Raw genomic sequence first — 19184 nt, 5'->3', positions numbered from 1 at the left:
AGGCATTAGACACGAAACTGTGACAATCAGATAAACCATCAGGGTCTAGATTGTAAATTCAGATGGAAGGCAGTTCAATAAGCCTGGGAACTCCTGTTATAAAGGTGAAAAAGTTTTATTTCACCACAAGACATCTCAGAGCCTTTAGAATGTAGATCTTCAGCGTGACTCCCTTAGGGCCAGCGCAGGAGGTTTCCTATCTTACCTAACTCTTCACAGCATCTTTTATCATATACCAGCCCTTCTTTGATGGCCTTTTGCAGGATGCGTGTTCTGCAGGATACACTTTGGAGATGCCAGCCAGGATGGCACTGCACCGCAGGGCTGGGAGGACAGGAGGAGCGTGGCTGTGAAGCAGATGTGTGTGTGACGCGCTCGGCGCAGGCAGAGCCGGGCTGTGCGCCTGTCCTTCCCGGGCTGTGTTCTCTTCTCCACGTGCGTCACTAGCAGAAGCCCAGGGACTCGATCTTCCTAGAGAAGCTGGGGCTGGGCAGTCTCAGCTGAGCCCTCAGTGAACCCCGGCTGTTCCTTCTGAGCACCACGGAGCAAGGCAGGTACAGATGCCGTCTGTCTGCTGCCCAGTTCGGAGTGTGACCAGGAGGTCCTGAGGCTGCCCCGATGGCCTGTGCCTAATGGTTGTCTACCTGAAATGACCTCTGACATGGAGGCAGGGGGTAGGGCCAGGAGTCAGCGAGATTCCTGGATCTCACACTTGGGAGCGTCGGGTCGGGATCTGCCCCCTTCCCTGGCCTCTCTGCAGGACTGTGCACACGCTGGGAGCTGGGTGTGGATGGTGTGCACCCTGGAGGCAGTGGTGACGGCCATCAGCGAACTGCAGGCGCAGGGATTTCTGTTGGGGGTGGGGCACTGCAGAGACAAGCTGGGGGCTGACATGCCCAGAGATGTCTCTGCTTGGGACTCAGAGTGGAACACAGAGCAAAGGTGCTGGCAACCAGGATGTCCTTGCCACCATCAGGACTCAAGTCAGGGGGCTCACGCATCTATTCAGGGATGAGCAAAGGGCTGCTCTCGTCTGGGGCTGACAGAGATCAGAGGGACAGCACAACTCAGGCATGCGGCCCAGGCACTGAGCACACCGCCTCGCTCAGGACTCACAGCGACCCTGGCACTGTGCTCATTTTGCAGCAAGGCCAGGGGGCCCAGAGAAGTGAGGCAAATTCCCTGAGATCACACAGCCAGCAGCAATCACGGGGGAGCCTTGGCACAGCCAGAGCAAGTGTGCAGGGGCTCCTCCATGGCTGGCGAGGACCCTACACTCTGCTGAGGGTGCCGTGTTAGCCCTGAGACAGCACCCCACTCTGCCTGTGGGGGGAGAGCCATAAAGAACACAAGTCTTGGCAAAGTCATGGCCTTCTGCACAGTGGAGGGGCCTGGAGCGTAGACAGAGGGGCCAGCTCACAAAAGGCACAGAGGCTGGGGGTGTAGATGGTAAGGGGGCAGGGGAGCTGGACCCCGGCATGAACAGTAGGGGCAGGCGGGGGCAGTACAGAGTGTTACACGCTGCGAGTCCCGACAGGAGCCCTGGGCTGAGCCACAGAGGGGCCTGCAGGGCAGGACTGGCCCCTGGGAAAGCTCCTTCCATCTTGGGCTCCGGCATGGGCTGTGGGTGGCAAGAGGGGGAGGAAGGAGGCAGCCAGGCAGTGCTGGGCTCCGCAGGGCAGGGGGTGTGCGTGCAAATGCATACGCACATGTGTGTACAGGCTCAGGCTTGCGTGCGTACACAGGTCACCTGTGGGGGCACGGGTGGGGTGGCGCTTCCCTCCAGGTGGCTTCAGAGGCCCGCTGGGTAGATTGCAGGCTCCGCTATCTCTTTCCACCCCCTACTTCATCCGTGATTGAGGCTAAAGGTCTTGGCAGCAGTGTTTTATAGCAGCTGTCATCCTGGCCTGCCTTTCAGGGTTGTTTGTTGTCAGACTCTAAATTGGCTTCCTCCATTACCTCTGCAGGGATTCACAATGATTTGGCATTGATTATTTAATTTACCTTGTTTTCCAAGCACATTTCCTCCCTAAACATGGGAGTGAGTGGACGACATACATTACTGTGATGACACCTGAATGGGTCCCGTATCCTGCCTTCTGTTTTTGCTAAAGAGCCAGCAGCTGGAGGCTGGGATTGAAGGATCTAACATATAACCTTAGAGGCAACTCAGACCCGGGGAAGGATAGAGAGGAACAAGGCAAGTCGGGGTGGGGGGAAAGCTGAAAGATGTCCACACTCCTCACCAAGGCTGGACAGAGGGAACCTTGCCAACTGGGGCTCGGCCCCAGGAAAAGTTGAATTGCAAGACAAATGGGTTTTAAAAAAAACGAGCCGACACACAGTGCCGTGGGCCCAGCATGCTGACCCTCCCCACCCCAGGGCTGCTCCTTTTAACGCAAAGTGGGCTGGCCTGTCAGCCTCTCAGCAACGTGGGTGTCACGTCACTGCCCTGGGCCCTGGGAAGGATGCACGGTACCCAGTGGTGCCTCCCGTGGAGCCGTCACTTCTCTGGCAGTGCTGAGAGCGGCTCTTTCCTGTCTGCCCATTTCTGTCCCCCTCTAACCTTAAAAGAACCTAATCACAGGGATGAATCACTAGGCAATTGAAATCAACTCCTGACCTATTCTCTCCTGAATGAGTTATGCCTTGTCTAACCTGCTGATTCTTTTCCTAAATACAATAAAAAGAAGTAAAAATAAAAAGAAGAATTAAGCAGTTAAAGAATGGCTACCTCTCTACCCACAACAGCCTCCCTAAGCGATCCTGCAAGCAGCCCATGTGGGCAAGATAACACCTCGAGTCATCCAGTCTGCACTCAGTGGAGAATGGTATCAATCTAACCCCCTGCCTTCACGATGTGCTGAGACCCTCACCCCACCCCCAACCCCCGCCCCGCTGCCCTGGTTCCCTTTAAAAACTGTCATTGCCGAGCAGAATCTTCAGAGTTGGTCTCAGGACATGAGTTCACCTTCTCCCCAGATTGCTGGCTTTTCTGATTAAGGAACCTTTCCTTTCTACTCACACTTGTCTCCTGAATTACTGGTTTATGAGTGACGAGTGGCTGAACCTGGCTTTGGTTATAGTAAGATGTCACCTGGCAAGCAAACCCATTTGACTTGTGAAAATGAACCCCACACATGATATGGTAAATGGGGCCCCATGAGAACATTTGGGGGCTTAGTTTGGTTGGGGTTTAGGGCTGCAACAGGTAAGCATCCTATCCTTGAAGCCCCTGGAAAACACAAACCTACATGCAAAAAACATCACTAGGAGAGGAGGGTAGTCTCTCTTAGGCAGAAAGTTCAGAGGAGAAGAAGCCAGTCTGTAGTCAGGATGGGTCACTTCTAAGGCTGTAAAAGGACTGTGCTATGATCAAGTGACATTTCAGAAAAGCCGTCTGGAACAACAGTACACCCATATGGGAAAAAAATCAGATCCATCTTTACACAGAGAAAGGAGAAATAAATTCTGAATGCACTTGGGATCTAAACATGCAGACAAAATTGAATGAACAGAAATGGAAGAAATAATCATGAAAAAAACGAAGGGAGTGTAATCAATAATACAAGTTCCAGAGGATAATGTGAACAAACTCCTTTATGATTGAGGAGTGGAGAAAACTTGTATGACTAGGACTCAAAAATCTAGAAAGACACAAGCTGAAGCACGAAAAGATAAATGTGACCATATTTAGAAAAACTATAACCAAAAATCAAAACAAAACCCCCCTCAGCTAAGTCAAAAACACAAAGACAACCTGGAAAAAAATGTTCGTAAAAAACGGATAGAGAAAAATCGGGCAAAAGATATATCAGCGGTTCAGCATCGCAAAAAGGAGTAGAAATGAAACTGGTCCTTACACATACAGCAAGAGACTCAGCCTCCTGGGTAAGGGAACCACAGGTGGCTCTCAGACAACCCTGGTGGGGAGCACCGGGCATTTTACAACACTCACTGTCTGCTCAACACTCCCACGTCCACGAACTCACCAGCAGAAACAGGAAGATGGGCCACAGCGTGCCACCACAGAGGCCTGGGAAAAAATGAAGCTGGGACGACTCGGGAAAGCGAACACAGCGGGGACCGGGAGGGGCCTCCTTCCCCGCCTCCTCCCGAGGCAGCTAAACGCAGGCTTGCTCCCCATGGACAGCACACATCCCAGTTAAGGAGAGGCAGTCACCAATGTGTTTTGCTTATATTTGAAAAAGGGAACAACGGAAGGATAAAGAAACCCTGATGAAAATGTGTACCAACCGTGGAGTTAGGGAGGAGAGTCAAGTCACCAGGCAAAGTGCCTTCTTTTAGATTTTTGACTTCAGAATCAAGGCAATGTTTCAAATAGTTTTAAAAGAAGCATTAAATGGAAGAGAAAAGAAATCAGATCCATTTAATTAATAATCAAAACTGAGGAAGGAACTTGAAACATAGCAGTTTGGTGGTGGAACCACAGAGAAGAATTACCTTAAGGCTGGTATTTTAACATGATTCTGCCTGGAATGTTCCTTAATGACAAAAGGGCTATAAAGAAGTGTGAATTTAGTAATTTTACTGAAGTAATATTATGAATATTTTTATGATGTGATATGGGATACAGCTCACAAATACAGAGTGAGGTAAAGCAAGTAGCTAACAACATTAGATTTTTCAGAGGAAGAAAAGAGAGATACAATAAAGTCTAAGATGTACGAATCCTGTAGCTTTCCACTTGAACTGGGATGTCAATGTGGACCTGTAATCTATTTTTCAGTTTAAAAAGCCTATGTCCTGGCTTTTTAAACTGAAAAAGAGAATTCTAGAAAAACATCTACTTCTGTTTCATTGACTTATGCTAAAGCCTTTGACATGTGGATCACAACAAACTATGGAAAATTCTTCAAGAGATGGGAATGCCAGACCACCTTACCTACCTCCTGAGAAACCTGTATGCAGGCCAAGAAGCAACAGTTAGGACCAGACATGGGATAATGGACTGGTTCCAAACTGGGAAAGGAGGAAGTCAAGGCTGTATATTGTCACCCTGCTTTTTAAACTTATTTGCAGAGTACATCATGCGAAATACCAGGCTGGATGAAGCACAAGCTAGAATCAAGATTGCTGGGAGAAATATCAATAACCTCAGATATGCAGATGACACCACTCTTGTGGCAGAAAGTGAAGAGGACCTAAAGAGCCTCTTGATGAAAGTGAAAAAGGAGAGTAAAAAGTTGGCTTAAAACACAACATTCAAAAAAATAAGATCATGGCATCCAGTCCCATTACTTCATGGCAAATAGATGGGGAAACAGTGGACACGGTGGCTGACTTTATTTTCCTGGGCTCCAAAATCACTGTAGATGGTGACTGCAGCCATGAAATTAAAAAACACTTGCTCCTTGGAAGAAAAGCTATGACAAACCTAGACAGCATACTAAAAAGCAGAGACATTACTTTGCTGATAAAGGTCTGAGTAGTCAAAGCTATAGTTTTTCCAGTGGTCATGTATGGATGTGAGGGCTGGACCATAACGAAGGCTGAGCACCAAAGAACTGATGCTTTTGAACTGTGGTGCTGGAGAAGACTCTTGAGAGTACCTTGGACTGCAAGGAGATCAAATCAGTCAATCCTAAAGGAAATCAATTTTGAACATTCATTGGAAGGACTGATGCTGAAACTCCAATACTTTGGCCACCTGATGCGAAGAGCCGACTCCTTAGAAAAGACCCTGATGCTGGGAAAGATTGAAGGCATGAGGAGAAGGGGACAACAGAGGGCGAGATGGTTGGATGGCATCACTGACTCAATGGACATGAGTTTGAGTAAGCTCCAGGAGATGGTGAAGGACAGGAAGGCCTAGTGTGCTGCAGTCCATGGGGTCACAAAGAGTCGGACACGACTGAGTGACTGAACAAGAAAATCAATGTGAACCTGTAATCTTTTTCAGTTTAAAAAAATGTATGTCCTAGCTTTGTCCATGGAAAAGACCTACCAATTTGGTTTCTAGACACCATTTTCCATTCCAAAAAGTCAGGGCATCGAAGAGAATGTGTCACAGCTAGAAAACAAACCTTATTAGTTTTGAGTCAAAAGAACTCGGGAACCAACTTAAGAGAGGCACACCCCACGAGCCCAAAAGAAAGCATCCAGAAAATCAAGAACATTAAGCTTGGATTGAAAGAAGTTGAACACACGGCATCAAGCTCATCACCAGAGTTAAAATACAAAATACCACACCTCATTTGTCAGCCTCGGAATACGGCAGGATACCAAATGACGACCCCGGAAACTGACACTGCTTTGTGGTGATCTAGAGGGGTGGGGTGGGGATGGCAGGAAATCCAAGAGGGTAGGGACGTTATGTATACAAACAGCTTATTCACATCATTGTACAGCAGAGACTAACACAACACTCTAAAGCAACTACATACCCCCAAAAGAAAAAAAGAAATTGACAAATAAAAGGGAAAAATCAAGCACTTAGGGCTTCCCTGGTGGTCCAGTATTGAAGGTCCGCCCTGCAAAGCAGGGGGCACGGATTCGGTCCCCCGTCTGGGAAGATCCCACACGCTGCAGAGCAACCGAGCCCTTGTGCCACAACTGCTGAGCCCGTGCTCCAGAGCCCGGAGCCGCAACTACTGAGCCACGTGCCCTAGAGCCTGTGCTCCAACCAGAGAAGCCGCCGCGATGAGGAGCCTGCACGCCACAGCTGGAGAACAGCCCCCGCTCGCCAGTAGAGAAAGCCCAGCCTAGCAACAAAGAGCCACACACACAGCCAAAATAAATAAACAGACATATTAAAAAAAAATCAAGCACTCAGTTACCTCTCCCAAAACTACAGGGGAAAGGGTTTCAAGGAAGGGACAGTGAAGGAATAACAGAATTAGAATACAACGATTTTGTAACCTCTAATAAAACAATGACCCTGGGAGCTGGGAGCTGGGCGGGGGTGGGGGTTGGGGGCCGGGCTGACAATACAGACCCCTGCCCAGCCCAGGATCGGGAAACAGGACAACTGGAGTGAGGAGCGCAGACACACAGTGACCGCAGCTCTGTCCCAGAAGGGGCCTCTGCCCACACTGCGCAGGAAGCCAGGGAGACAGAGGAACACAGTCAAAGAAACCACAAGTACACAATTAGCCAATGACCTCCTTCTTCAACAATGGAAAGACACGGAAAAAAAAAGAGGAAAGAAAATGCAGTGGCGGGAGACCTATTCTATTTAGGGAGACTTAGAGAGACAGCAACTAGATGCCATGGATGGCTCTCCATTTAGACCAAGTACATTAAAGGACTGTGTGCATGAACATGACAGCACTTCTGAGGACATTAAGGAATTCCTGTTTATCTTAAGTGCAATGATGCTATTGTGGTTGTGTCGAAAGACACAGAGACACTCACTGCAACAGTTACTGGTAAAAATTCTGAGTGTCTGGGATTTCCTTTAGAAGACTCCAGAAGAAGAAGGAAGAAGAGGAAGAAAAGTCGGAAAAGTTGGAAGAAGAAGGAGAAAAAATAATAATAAAAATGTAGGAAGGGGAAGAGACAGGCTCAGGTGAGCAAGTTCTGAAGCTGTGCAAGAGGCAGACGTGGTTTGTTATACTCTCCTCTCTCAGGTGAATTCTCAGATGTCCACAATAAAACTTTTTAAAGATGAAGCATTTAAACAATACAAGGAGTGTTTTGAGCTGAGCAGCTTCTAAGACTGTTTTCTGAGTAGACCCAGTGAGAAGCAGCTCTGACAAGATGGACCAAGGCAGCCAACCAGCTCCTCAGGGCCTCTTGGGGCCTGGAGACAGAACTCTGGCTGAGCTCCGCAGGGACCACTCCCTGGGCCCTCACACAGCAGTACCTCACTCTAGGCAGATCCCTCGCATTCCCATGATGCTGAGCCTGGCCATGTGGCTTGCCTTTTCCAAGCAGGTGTCAGCTTAAGAAGTGCTTGTGCACTGGGGTTTGATCTCTTACCCCCAGGGCCCCCATGATGGCTGTGAAGTGCATGGACCCTGGCAGGCTAGCATGCCAGAGGCCTGCACCCAGCTGCCTCATCACCCATCCACAGCAGCACTGGCCACTGGACGCATAAGTCCAGCCATCCTAGCCCCAGCTCTTCAGGCCCCAGTGTGACTGTCCACCCAATCTGCACCAACTGTGAACAAGGATACAGCTTCGCTGCTTTAAGCCACTGAGGTTTGGGGTGGTTGGGGCAAAAGTCAAAGATATAATGCATAAAGTAAAAGGTGTAGTCAAAAAGACACTTCCATTTGCCTGCTGCCTTATTAATTAGAGTGTGTTCTTTGGCTGTTCCAATTGCATCCAATAGGTGGAGGAGGATTATGGGGTCTGGACAAATGGACTGCCATTCTGTCTACTTCCTAGCCGTGGAAATCCTGCACCACCTTCATACTCCTGAGCACAATGCTCCAACTTAAAATGAGGTTGTTGCACCACCCTCGCCCCCTCTGCCCACACGCACACACAGCAAGATGCTCTGAGGAGCTGAGCCCAGCAGACTCCTGCCCGGGACGCGTCCCTTACCCATCCACGAGCCCCTGCTGTTTAATGATCCGGTGCGACTCCTCCCTGGAGATCCTGCCGTGAAACCAGTGCTGCGTCCTGTGAATCACTGTGGGGACCAGAGAAGGAGGGTAGGCTGGGCTCCGTGCACGGTAGCCGCCTTGCTAAGCGCGCTGGGGGCCACATGGGGCCCTGACTCCTGCGGTCCCAGCTTTCGTGCGCTGTACTCCAGGCCTGCCGTGAGGCTTGGGGAGGGCTGGGAGCGCTTTTATGTTATTTATGTACAACAATATCAAGCCAACATGCCGTGTTTACCTGTACTGAGGGCGGAAGGGTGGAGGGGGCTTTGGCTACCTAGGATATTCATCCGCGTGCTTCGTTTCTGCAAAAGAAATCCCTGCGTCAGCGCCAAGTGAGCCGCGAACACAATCACCGCGCCACCTGGGACACACGGGGCAGGAGGCTGGCTGGGTGAAAGGCCCTTGATGGCGGGATGACAGCTGCCTAGTCCCATGTGGTCACAAGGACCCCTCCCATGTGAGCAGGAGGGCAAACAGCTTATGGGTCGCAGTCGTTAAAAGCAAAACCAGAAGCGTCCCACCCCGGGATATTGCTAACGATCCCAGTGCTGAAGCCGGGCTGTCTGTCACACAGAAGACACGCAGTACAGTTCCCGACACACCTTAGGAGAAAACTATGAGCTTCCACAGGGAACTCAGGTCTGTAGCTTTGGGGACATTCTCCTTTTCTGAACACTGTGAAGCTGAAGGATGGGGAGGCTTTCTGAGCCAGAGTTGCCTTGAAAGCTCAGAAAAGCTTGGAAGTTGGGTGAAATTCTTCCATCTGGAAATTAGGAACTTGAGTCTCAGAGTAAAGAGACTGTTCAAGGCTGGGAGGTTGGTCGGCGGTTGAGCCACGATGGGAACGCCTGGCCCGGCGCTCTCCCCAGAGGCCCTGATGACACATTAGTAGGGACAGGGCTGAGGGCCAAGGGGCCTCAGGGCTCTGCTCCTGCCCCTCCCCTCCATGGCAGCCCAAAGACAGGCCGTGGGGGTGGCCAGGTACCGGGGGTGTGGAGGCGCCCAGGCAAGCCACAGCTTCCTGCAGGTGAGAACTCACAGCCACCCCCTTCCCCGCCCCGCATCCCTGCCGCCAGCACAGAGCCATTTCTCTGGGGCAGACCAGGGGTGGGACTGGGCCACAGTCTTACCCTCCAGGCGTGGCCTTCTTCCAGGGCTGCGCTCTGGGCCTCAGCTGGATTCTCGATTACTCTTCCCGTTTGCCCAGAGAAATCCATTGCCACAAGGGAGTTCTCAGAGACACTGCGCTGCAAAGGAGAGGCCGTGGATTCTTGAGACACAGGGAAGCAAGCAGAGCAGCAGGTAGGAACTGCTGCGTGGGATAGCTGTGCAGACCCAGGGAGGGGCAGCAAAGGATGGGCAAGGACCCCGCTGCCAAGGATCGGACAGAACACTTAGTGTCTGAAGGGCCCTTGGAAGAAAAATGGCTTTGGTTTTTCTCAAGAAGAGGAAAGAAACCTTCCAGTTCTCTCAAGATATTCGGAAGCTGCTGGTGAGGCCACTGGTGTCCACCCGTGTGGTCGTCCACAGGGTCTCTAATGTGAATTAAAACTCATCAAAGGAGAGCACAGTTCTTGAGGACCTAGCCTGCTGTGGTCTCCCTTTGCCTGGCAAAGTAATAAAATCATTCTTTCTTTCTCCTCCATTACCAAAAAACCCACAAAAAACTCATCCAAGAAATGGTAACGTCAAAGGTGAGCCAGCCCTCACCAGCAGCCAAATCCCTTCTCAGGTAAGTCAGTTCACAGAAACACGGGCACCGCTTCTGTGGGTACTTTGACATCTCTGAGGAATGGACATTGAGAGATTGTTAACTCCTTATCAACTGGGGGATTTCTGCAGAAACTAACACCTGTGGTTGGTGATGCTTTTTATTTTGGCTGGCCAAAAAATTAATTCTGTTATTTCACTAACATTTTGCAGGTTATCACATTCAATAGTTACCCCTGTAAAGTTTTCTCCAGCACCATGAGTTTCATTTTCACTTTCTGCATCAGAATCAATCATTGAGGTTTTCTGTCTTTTTGTTGGTCTGATATTCACATTGTCTGAATCAGAACTATATTCTGAAGAACTATCATCTTCTGAGACACTAACATATATGTCACTCGGACACTCAGAGAGGATATCTGCATAAAATTCACTGAAAATTTTTTCACTCAAGATTTCTCGATGTGTCATTTTTGAAAATTTCACAAATATACACAAGGTGCTACAAAAACCTAATGGAGCAAAACATGAGTGATAACAATAATCATAAACTGTATAATGAACCTTTGATCAATTTTAAGATCTAACAACTTCACACAGTGATGTTAATTTGATCACTTTCTAAAAATGTACTGACACTCCTGGCCAATAAATATTTGGATAACAAAAAATGTGTTAATACATCACCTAGTTAATAATGTGTTAAGATCATATTTGGGGAGGATGAACTGTTTCTGCACCTCTGAGACATAAAGTCCACCCTGAGATCACAGGAAGACTCATTACAATCTCAATTTTCACTAGGACTCAAGCATCATGGTCAACAGCACCATGGACCCCCCGGCTGAAATGGACAGAAGCGAAGGTGGTGAAGGCAGCTCCTCAGTAGATGTGGGCGCTGTCAACATTCTGAACACTAGAATAGAGCTCTCAGTGGGAGCCATTCACCAAAGCAATGCTGCAGGGAGACGTGGGAAAGGGGAGAGGGTAGAGAGGGATCTGCTCCCAGCAGTCACACTGCTGAGACGACAAAGTCCATCTCCTGGGAAATGCATGCTGGTCGGCTATTCTGGCTCCTCGGGGCAGCCTCATCTGAGAAAAGATGCCCACAGCCCGTGCTGATGCAGCAGCTGAAGAGGAATGTGGCTTCAGAGGTGCAGCTTGACTTACCACTGGAGTCGAGAAGTGGGACAGCATGGCCTTCCTCTGCTGTGGGATTCTGTAGTTCTGGTAAAGGAGCATCCCATACTGAAGAGGTAAGGAGGGCCAGAGTCAGTCACCAGGGCATCTGGAGCCCCTAAAGCCCCACACGGGGCAAACCCTTGGCACTCAAGAGCCACACTCATATAGAATAATGGGCGACAACTGGGTGAACTTAAGAATAAACACCCAACAGAGCCCTGTCTCTGGGGCCTGCCACCACCAACACTCCACGGTCAGTTACCACTATCTGTCTGGGGGTGCTGGGTGGGCAGGAAGTGGTCAAAGAAGTAACAACATAATAATGCCTAGCAAGAACAATTAGCCTTACTAAATGTTGCTCTGGGCAAAGCTCTGAGTGCTTTATGCTGCTCTTTTATTTAATCCTCTCTATTTTATGAAATATGTAGTTTATCCTCATTTCACAAACAACAGAACACAAACAAGTGAAGCAAGTTGCTCAAGGTCATGGTAAAGTAAGGATTCAGGTTCTGAATGGACAATCCTGCTTCCAAACCAGTGCTCTTCCTAACCACTAGCCTCCCTGCCCAACCAGCTCAGCAGCTTGGGCTTTATTTCCTCGGTCAGTAAGCACTGAGTGTCCTGCAAAGCCTCCTATAGTCCTGATGTCCCAACCTGCCTCCTCAGTTACACCTTCAAACCACACAGAAAAGAAAAAAGGAAGAGGAAAGAGGAATCCAGCAGGCTGCATTTTCCTCTTCACTGTTCTTCACGGATGTGAACTCATTTCCAGCTCAAGGACCAGCAGTAAGTACTCACTTCTAAAGCTAACATATTTGGAACATGATGAAAAGGTCTACCGTAGATACAGTCGCACCCCAGTGAGACAGGAAGAGAGAGACCAGGTCAAAACAAATGTTTCAGATGTAGTTTAGTCACTAAGTCATGTCCAACTTAGTGACTCCCAGGCTCCTGTCCTCCACTATCTCCTGGAGTTCGCGCAAATTCATGTCCATTGAATCTTCTGCCACCCCCTTCTCCTTTTGCCTTCAATCTTTCCCAGCATCATGGTCTTTTCTAATGAGTTGATTCTTTGCATCAGGTGCCAAAGAATTGGAGCTTCAGCACCAGTCCTTCCAATGAATATTCAGGGTTGATTTCTTTTAGGATTACCTTGTTTGATCTCCTTGGGTGACAGTCTTGTGGAGAAGGGGCCTGTGTAACTCAGGGAAGCTAAGAACCATGCTGTGCAGGGCTACCCAAAATAGATGGATCATAATGAAGAGTTCTGACAAAACATGGTCCACCAGAGGAGGGAGTGGCAAACCAAACCAGTATTCTTGTCTCAAGAACTCCATGAACAGTATGAAAAGGCAGTATGTTTGTGATGATGGCCAAGAATTTTCCAAACAAATTAAAATACACCAAGCTACAGAATCTAGGTGCGGGATAAGACAAAACAAAAGGAACAAATAAACAAAATCAGCCAGGAACATCATGCAAAACAGAAACAGAGAAAATGTAAAAGCAACCAGAGAAAGACTCATTATTTTCAAAGATGCAATGAGAAGGACAGCTAACTTTTTAACCTGCATGATGAGAGTTAGAAGACAATGGGATGGGAGAAGCACAGGATCAAATAACCCTAATCTAGGACTTGATCAACTGTGAAAAGTTCCCTCAATAATGAAAGCAAAGTCAAAATAGACATGGAGAGATTTTGTTGTCAGCAGGCCCATATTCAAATGGCTGCTGAGTGGAGTTCTCATCCTAGAGAGAAGAGTGTGGATTCAGGAAGAACGAAATGCAATCTCTATGGCCACATCTGACTTGTGTCCAAAAGGACAGCACAGGCCCTGATGGGTGAAGGTGACCAAAACCTCAGCATGCAGTGTTATTCCTGGTCCTGTTACAGTTTACATAGCACAGAGCCTGAATGTTTCTCAAAGTTTAAAGGAACTCAATTTTTTTTTTTTTTTTTAAATGGGAGTTCAATTTCTCCCTCTGGGTTTTCCAGTTAATTTTCAGGTTTTTCTGTCTTGCAAAGAATGTCCATTTCATCTTGATTTAAAAACTTAGGTAGACATGCAAAGTCTGTCTTTACTGTTCCCATTTTTAAAATGACTGGGTTTTACATCCTTCCTTCCTTTCTGCTCTCCATGTACTTTAATTCCCGTTTTCATCTGTTCACATAGAAAAGACATCTGTGTTTATAGTTCACACAGGTGTGAACTGGGGCTGCTCACACACCATGCAGTGCAGTAGGTGGGCAAGAGGCAGGAGGGGATGGGGCAGGCAGGCTTTCAAACTGTCTCACGGTGGAAATGTGCTTCAGAGATGCTATGAGTGGAGGCTATTTCTAAACAAAAATTGAAATGGGGGAATGTAAAAATAAAATTTGGGAACCACTGGACTTGAGAGATCTTCTTACAGGAAAGAAGGTAAAAGGGAAGGTCTACATCAGGGACTTTGATTATTTTAGGCTTCACGAAGTAATCAGATTTTTGGGGAAAAAAAAAAATCTGTGACTGTCTTAAGCCCTAGTAACTAATTTTCCAAATAAGCCAACATACACACACACCAAAAATTAATTGTTGATCTACCACCATATCAACAATATTTTATAAAATACTGTTGATATAACAGTAGATCAGACAATCAGAGTTTTAGAAAGTTCAAATTAGCTAAGTTTATACACTCTCAGATTAAAGAATAAAGCCATTACCGTGAATGCAGCTATTAACTGCTTGTGGAAAGCTGACTGCACTGTCCCCATTTGCTTTGTTTTGCTGTGCCCTAGAGAAGTTGCTGTTGTTTAGTCACTAAGTTGTGTCCAGTTCTGACCCCATGAACTATAGCCCACCAGGTTCCTCTCTCCATGCGGTTCTCCAGGCAAGAATGCTGGAGTAGGTTGTCATTTCCTGTTCCAGGGGATATTCCTGGACCAAGAATCAAACCTGTGTCTCCTGCATTGGCAGATAGATTCTTTACCGCTGAGCCACCAGGGAAGCCTGGCCCTAGAGAAGATATTTCCCAAAATTCTCAGCAGTCAGAGGACTGGCTTTTGGGAACCTCAGGTCTGAACTTCTGGGATCCAAACAGGCAGTGAGCTTGGCTGTGTGCTGGCAGGTGGCACCACCAGATGGGAGGCTGGAACACAGCTGAGCCATTCTCCAAGTCCCACCTGGGCTTCCCAAGAAAGTCCTCCAAGGGACATGGAGTCTTGGCCAGCCACGCTCCCAGCACTCTCTCCACACTGTACTGTGAAGGCTGTATTTCCCCCCAAGTTCTCATAATGATCAAATGGGGTAACATGAAGCTCCAAGCAGGGGCGTGGCATATGGTGAGCTTGCAGCAAACCACCGGTGCTATCAGCAGAGCTGGCACACTTTGCCTCTACCCGACACAACTTCTCAGTCCCTGCACTTGTGCTGCTTCCAGGTGCTGTAAGCAACCTCTGCTCCAGATGCCTGTGCCAGGCAGGAGGCCCCTTGGCTGCCGTTGTGCCCAACATCCACTTTAATTGCCTTTTCCATGTTAAGTGATTCATTACAGAATTCTGTGGGGTTTTTTGTTTTGTTTTGCTGTTGTTGTTTTAAAGCTTCTTTAAGAACTCGAGTTTAAAAAAAAAAATTATATGTATTTTTTATCCCTGCTTGGGTGGCTTACAGGATCTCCGTCACCCACTAGGAATTGGAACCTGGGCCCTGGCAGTGAAAGCGCTGAGTCCTAATCACTGGACCACCAGGGAATTCCTGGAGTAGGGGTCCCCAGCCCCTGGGTCACAAACGTGCTGGTTCACGGCCTGTTAGGATCTGGGCTGCACAGCAGCAGGTGAGCAGCAGGCGAGCAAGTGAAGCTTCATCTGTACTTACAGCCACTCCCCATCACTTGCATTGCTGCCTGAGCTCAGGAAAACAAGCTCAGGGCTCCCATTGATTCTGCACTGTGGTAAGCTGTAGAATGATTTCATCATATATTATAATGTAATAATAAGGGAAGTAAAGTACACAATTGGAGAAGGCAATGGCACCCCACTCCAGTACTCTTGTCTGGAAAATCCCATGGATGGAGGAGCCTGGTAGGCTGCAGTCCGTGGGGTCGCTAAGAGTCAGACACGACTGAGCGACTTCACTTTCACTTTTCACTTTCATGCATTGGAGAAGGAAATGGCAACCCACTCCAGTGTTCTTGTCTGGAGAATCCCAGGGACAGGGGAGCCTGGTGGGCTGCCGTCTATGGGGTCGCACAGAGTTGGACACGACTGAAGTGACTTAGCAGCAAAGTACACAATAAATGCAGTGTGCTTGAATCATCTGGAAACCACGCCACCCTGCCTCAGTCCATGGAAAAATTATCTTCCAGAAAACTGGTCCCTGGTGCCAAAAAGCATGGGGGACCACTGCCCTACAGAATCTTGTGTCGATGAAGCAAGATCTCCCTCTTGGGGAAGAATTGCAATAGCAGCTTAAGAAGCTTCTAGAAGGTGGAGGGTCACAGGAAGGATACGGTAGGTAAATAACACAGTTTTCACACTCCCTGCACAGCCCCTGGAGTCTATGAAGTCATTTAGGAAACACTGTAGTAGGAAGGTCGGAGAAGGCAATGGCACCCCACTCCAGTACTCTTGCCTAGAAAATCCCACGGATGGAGGAGGCTGGTGGGCTGCAGTCCATGGGGTTGCTGAGGGTCGGACCCAACTGAGTGACTTCCCTTTCACTTTTCACTTTCATGTATTGGAGAAGGAAATGGCAACCCACTCCAGTGTTCTTGCCTGGAGAATCCCAGGGACGGGGGAGCCTGGTGGGCTGCTGTCTATGGGGTTGCACAGAGTCGGACATGATTGAAGCAACTTAGCAGCAGCAGTAGTAGGAAGGTAGAGGAACAAAAGCAGATACTAACCAGTTTTCTCCCCAGGAGGTTTGAGCTATATATATATATATATATATGTACACATACATATTTTAAAGGAGGTGTAACTGGATTGGTACTTAAGAGAAACAGGAAGGTCCTAAGTTAACTCAAAAGAAGGCTTTCCTCTCAAAAACACCCTGGGATTTTTATACCATCCAAATTGCTGTTGCAACGTCACTGAAAGCCAGACACAGGTATTTGGGTCAGTTTCCACTTTCATTCAGTGCACATTTTCTGAGCATCTCTTATGTTCTGAGCACTAGGTCATCCCAGCTCTGAGGATCTGGGGGGAGCCAGGCAGGATGGCACCTGGACATGAGAGCAGAAGCAAGGAAAAGTGAAGGGAGCCTTGAGCCTCTCCAGGTCAGGTCCCTGCAGCCTGAGGACTGGTCTCCCCATGAAGAAGACAAGACTGACCACTGACTGAACCAGTGCTCACAGTCCAAGAAGCTGGTGATGCCGCAGGGCCAGGGGAACAGGCGGCGTTTGAGAAGGTTCCCCAGCACTTTTGAAGGGTGCAAGTCTCTGGAGCACAACACATCCTGTTCTCGAGGCAATGTGGGGGTACAGGGTGACGTCATCAAGGAGGACCTTGTTCCCATTATGCTTCGCCCCACTGAGCAAGATGAATGGAGCTGAGGGCAGGCAGGGAGGAGACCTGGATGTCTGTAAGGGATCCCTCACACCAGAGGCTGATGCTGTCTGCTCTGTAGAGGCAGGAGCCCAGGGGTATGGCCAGCCAAGGTGGGAGGATACGACTCCACTGCTGTTGACTTGACAAAGGCTCCAGCCACCGCTGCCTTGCTGCAGTGACCCGGGCCAGGCCCTGCCTCCCTGCAGGACGGCACTGTGGGATGTGGAGTCAGTGGTTCCCTCGGGGCACTGCGACTGGGACAACAGGCTCACGTCTGGAATGGATGGATCTCTGTTTCCTGGAGACTCTCAGGGAGGCAGTGAGGGTGCCGGTCAGGGATGGAGTTCTGGGGCCAGCACGCGGGGGTCCTGCGCTGGCTCAGCCCCATGCCAGCAGCCACGTGTGGCAAGTCATGGGCTTCAGGTCTGCCACCTGTGCTCTGAGGACGGTTGTAGGTGTGTGCACAGAGCTGCTGTGAGCAGTGAGGTCACAGGTGTGAGGTGATGCGTGGCCCACGTGGATGCTCCGGAACGTTCACACTGTGCCAGCACACACAAAACACGTGTCATTGGCACAAATAACAGCCAGGCATCACGGCCGCTGCGAGCTCGGCCACTCCCTCCCTGCACCTGGTTACGACAGCACAGAGACGCCCACTCTCCTCACGTGAGAGACCGGTCAGAAGTAGGGCCACATCACTGCCTGTTACCCACGGAACATGACGCCGTAGTATCATGTCCTTCTGCATCTCCTTTTTGCTTTTTCCGAAAGAGGTTATATTTTTGCAGAGAAAAAAATAAATGAAATCACACAAACACGAAACCCTGAAGGTCTCCCTGCACATGTGCCCTGTCTGCCCCACAGCCTCCAGGTTCCAGTGAGCGGCCTCCATGTTCGCCTGCCACCTCATGTTTACACACCAGCAAATGTGAACACACACCTCCACCCCTCACTCCACAAATGCAGTGATCTCTCTAAACACCCTTCTGCACCGTGCTGTTGAATTGTTAATAGTACATCCTGGAACATTCCCCACTGCAGAACCCTGAGAGGAGCCTGTTCCTTCTCCAGCCGCAGGGGGCTCTCTGCATGAAAATCCCTTAACTCAGGGAACCAGCTCCCTATTGAGGGATACTTGGCTTTAACACCAGCTTGTCAGGATAGAAATGGTATGGACCTAACAGAAGCAGAAGATATTAAGAAGAGGTGGCAAGAATACACAGAAGAACTACACAAAAAAGATCTTCCCGACCCAGATAATCACGATGGTGTGATCACTCACCTAGAGCCAGACATTCTGGAATGTGAAGTCAAGTGGGCCTTAAGAAGCATCACTATGAACAAAGCTAGTGGAGGTAATGGAATTCCAGTTGAGCTATTTCAAATCCTGAAAGATGATGCTGTGAAAGTGCTGCACTCAAGATGCCAGCAAATTTGGAAAACTCAGCAGTGGCCACAGGACTGGAAAAGGTCAGTTTTGATTCCAATCCCTAGAAAGGCAATGCCAAAGAATGCTCAAACTACCACACAGTTGCACTCATCTCACATGCTAGCAAAGTAATGCTCAAAATTCTCCAAGCCAGGCTTCAACAGTACATAAACTGTGAACTTCCAGATGTTCAAGCTGGATTTAGAAAAGGCAGAGGAACAAGAAATCAAATTGCAAACATCCTCTGGATCATCAAAAAAGCAAGAGAGTTACAAACATCTACTTATGCTCTATTGACTATGCCAAAGCCTTTGACTGTGTGGATAACAACAAACTGTGGAAAAGTCTGAAAGAGATGGGAATGCCAGATCACCTGACGTGCCTCTTGAGAAATATGTATGTGGGTCAAGAAGCGACAGTTAGAACTGGACATGGAACAACAGACTGGTTCCAAATAGGAAAAGGAGTATGTCAAGGCTGTATATTGTCACCCTGCTTATTTAATTTCTATGCAGAGTACATCATGAGAAACGCTGGGCTGGAAGAAGCACAAGCTGGAATCAAGATGGTCAGGAGAAATATCAATAACCTCAGATATGCAGATAACACCACCCTTATGGCAGAAAGTGAAAAGGAACTAAAGAGTCTCTTGATGAAAGTGAAAGAGGAGAGTGAAAAAGTTGGATTAAAGCTCAACATTCAGAAAACGAAGATCATGGCATCCGGTCCCATGACTTCATGGGAAATAGATGGGGAAACAGTG

At 48.6% G+C, this 19184-nt stretch overlaps 1 protein-coding gene across 3 annotated transcripts in view; it reads right to left on the bottom strand.

The window, feature by feature from the left end:
• Positions 1-19184, bottom strand: part of GRB10 (growth factor receptor bound protein 10) — a 219951-nt gene that overhangs the window by 3736 nt on the left and 197031 nt on the right. For all 3 annotated transcript variants that reach the window (XM_070787419.1, XM_070787418.1, XM_019959628.2), the window contains 4 exons: positions 11454-11531; positions 9704-9820; positions 8809-8875; positions 8515-8602 (listed from right to left, as the gene is read on the bottom strand). In XM_070787419.1, coding sequence (XP_070643520.1) covers positions 8515-8602; positions 8809-8875; positions 9704-9820; positions 11454-11531 — 350 coding nt within the window. The remainder of the gene's footprint in view (positions 1-8514; positions 8603-8808; positions 8876-9703; positions 9821-11453; positions 11532-19184) is intronic.

Source organism: Bos indicus, chromosome 4 (genome assembly GCF_029378745.1).
Source record: "Bos indicus isolate NIAB-ARS_2022 breed Sahiwal x Tharparkar chromosome 4, NIAB-ARS_B.indTharparkar_mat_pri_1.0, whole genome shotgun sequence".
NCBI lineage: Eukaryota > Metazoa > Chordata > Mammalia > Artiodactyla > Bovidae > Bos > Bos indicus.
The sequence above is the reverse complement of the archived record's forward strand: the minus strand, read 5'-3'. Positions and strand labels throughout refer to the sequence as shown.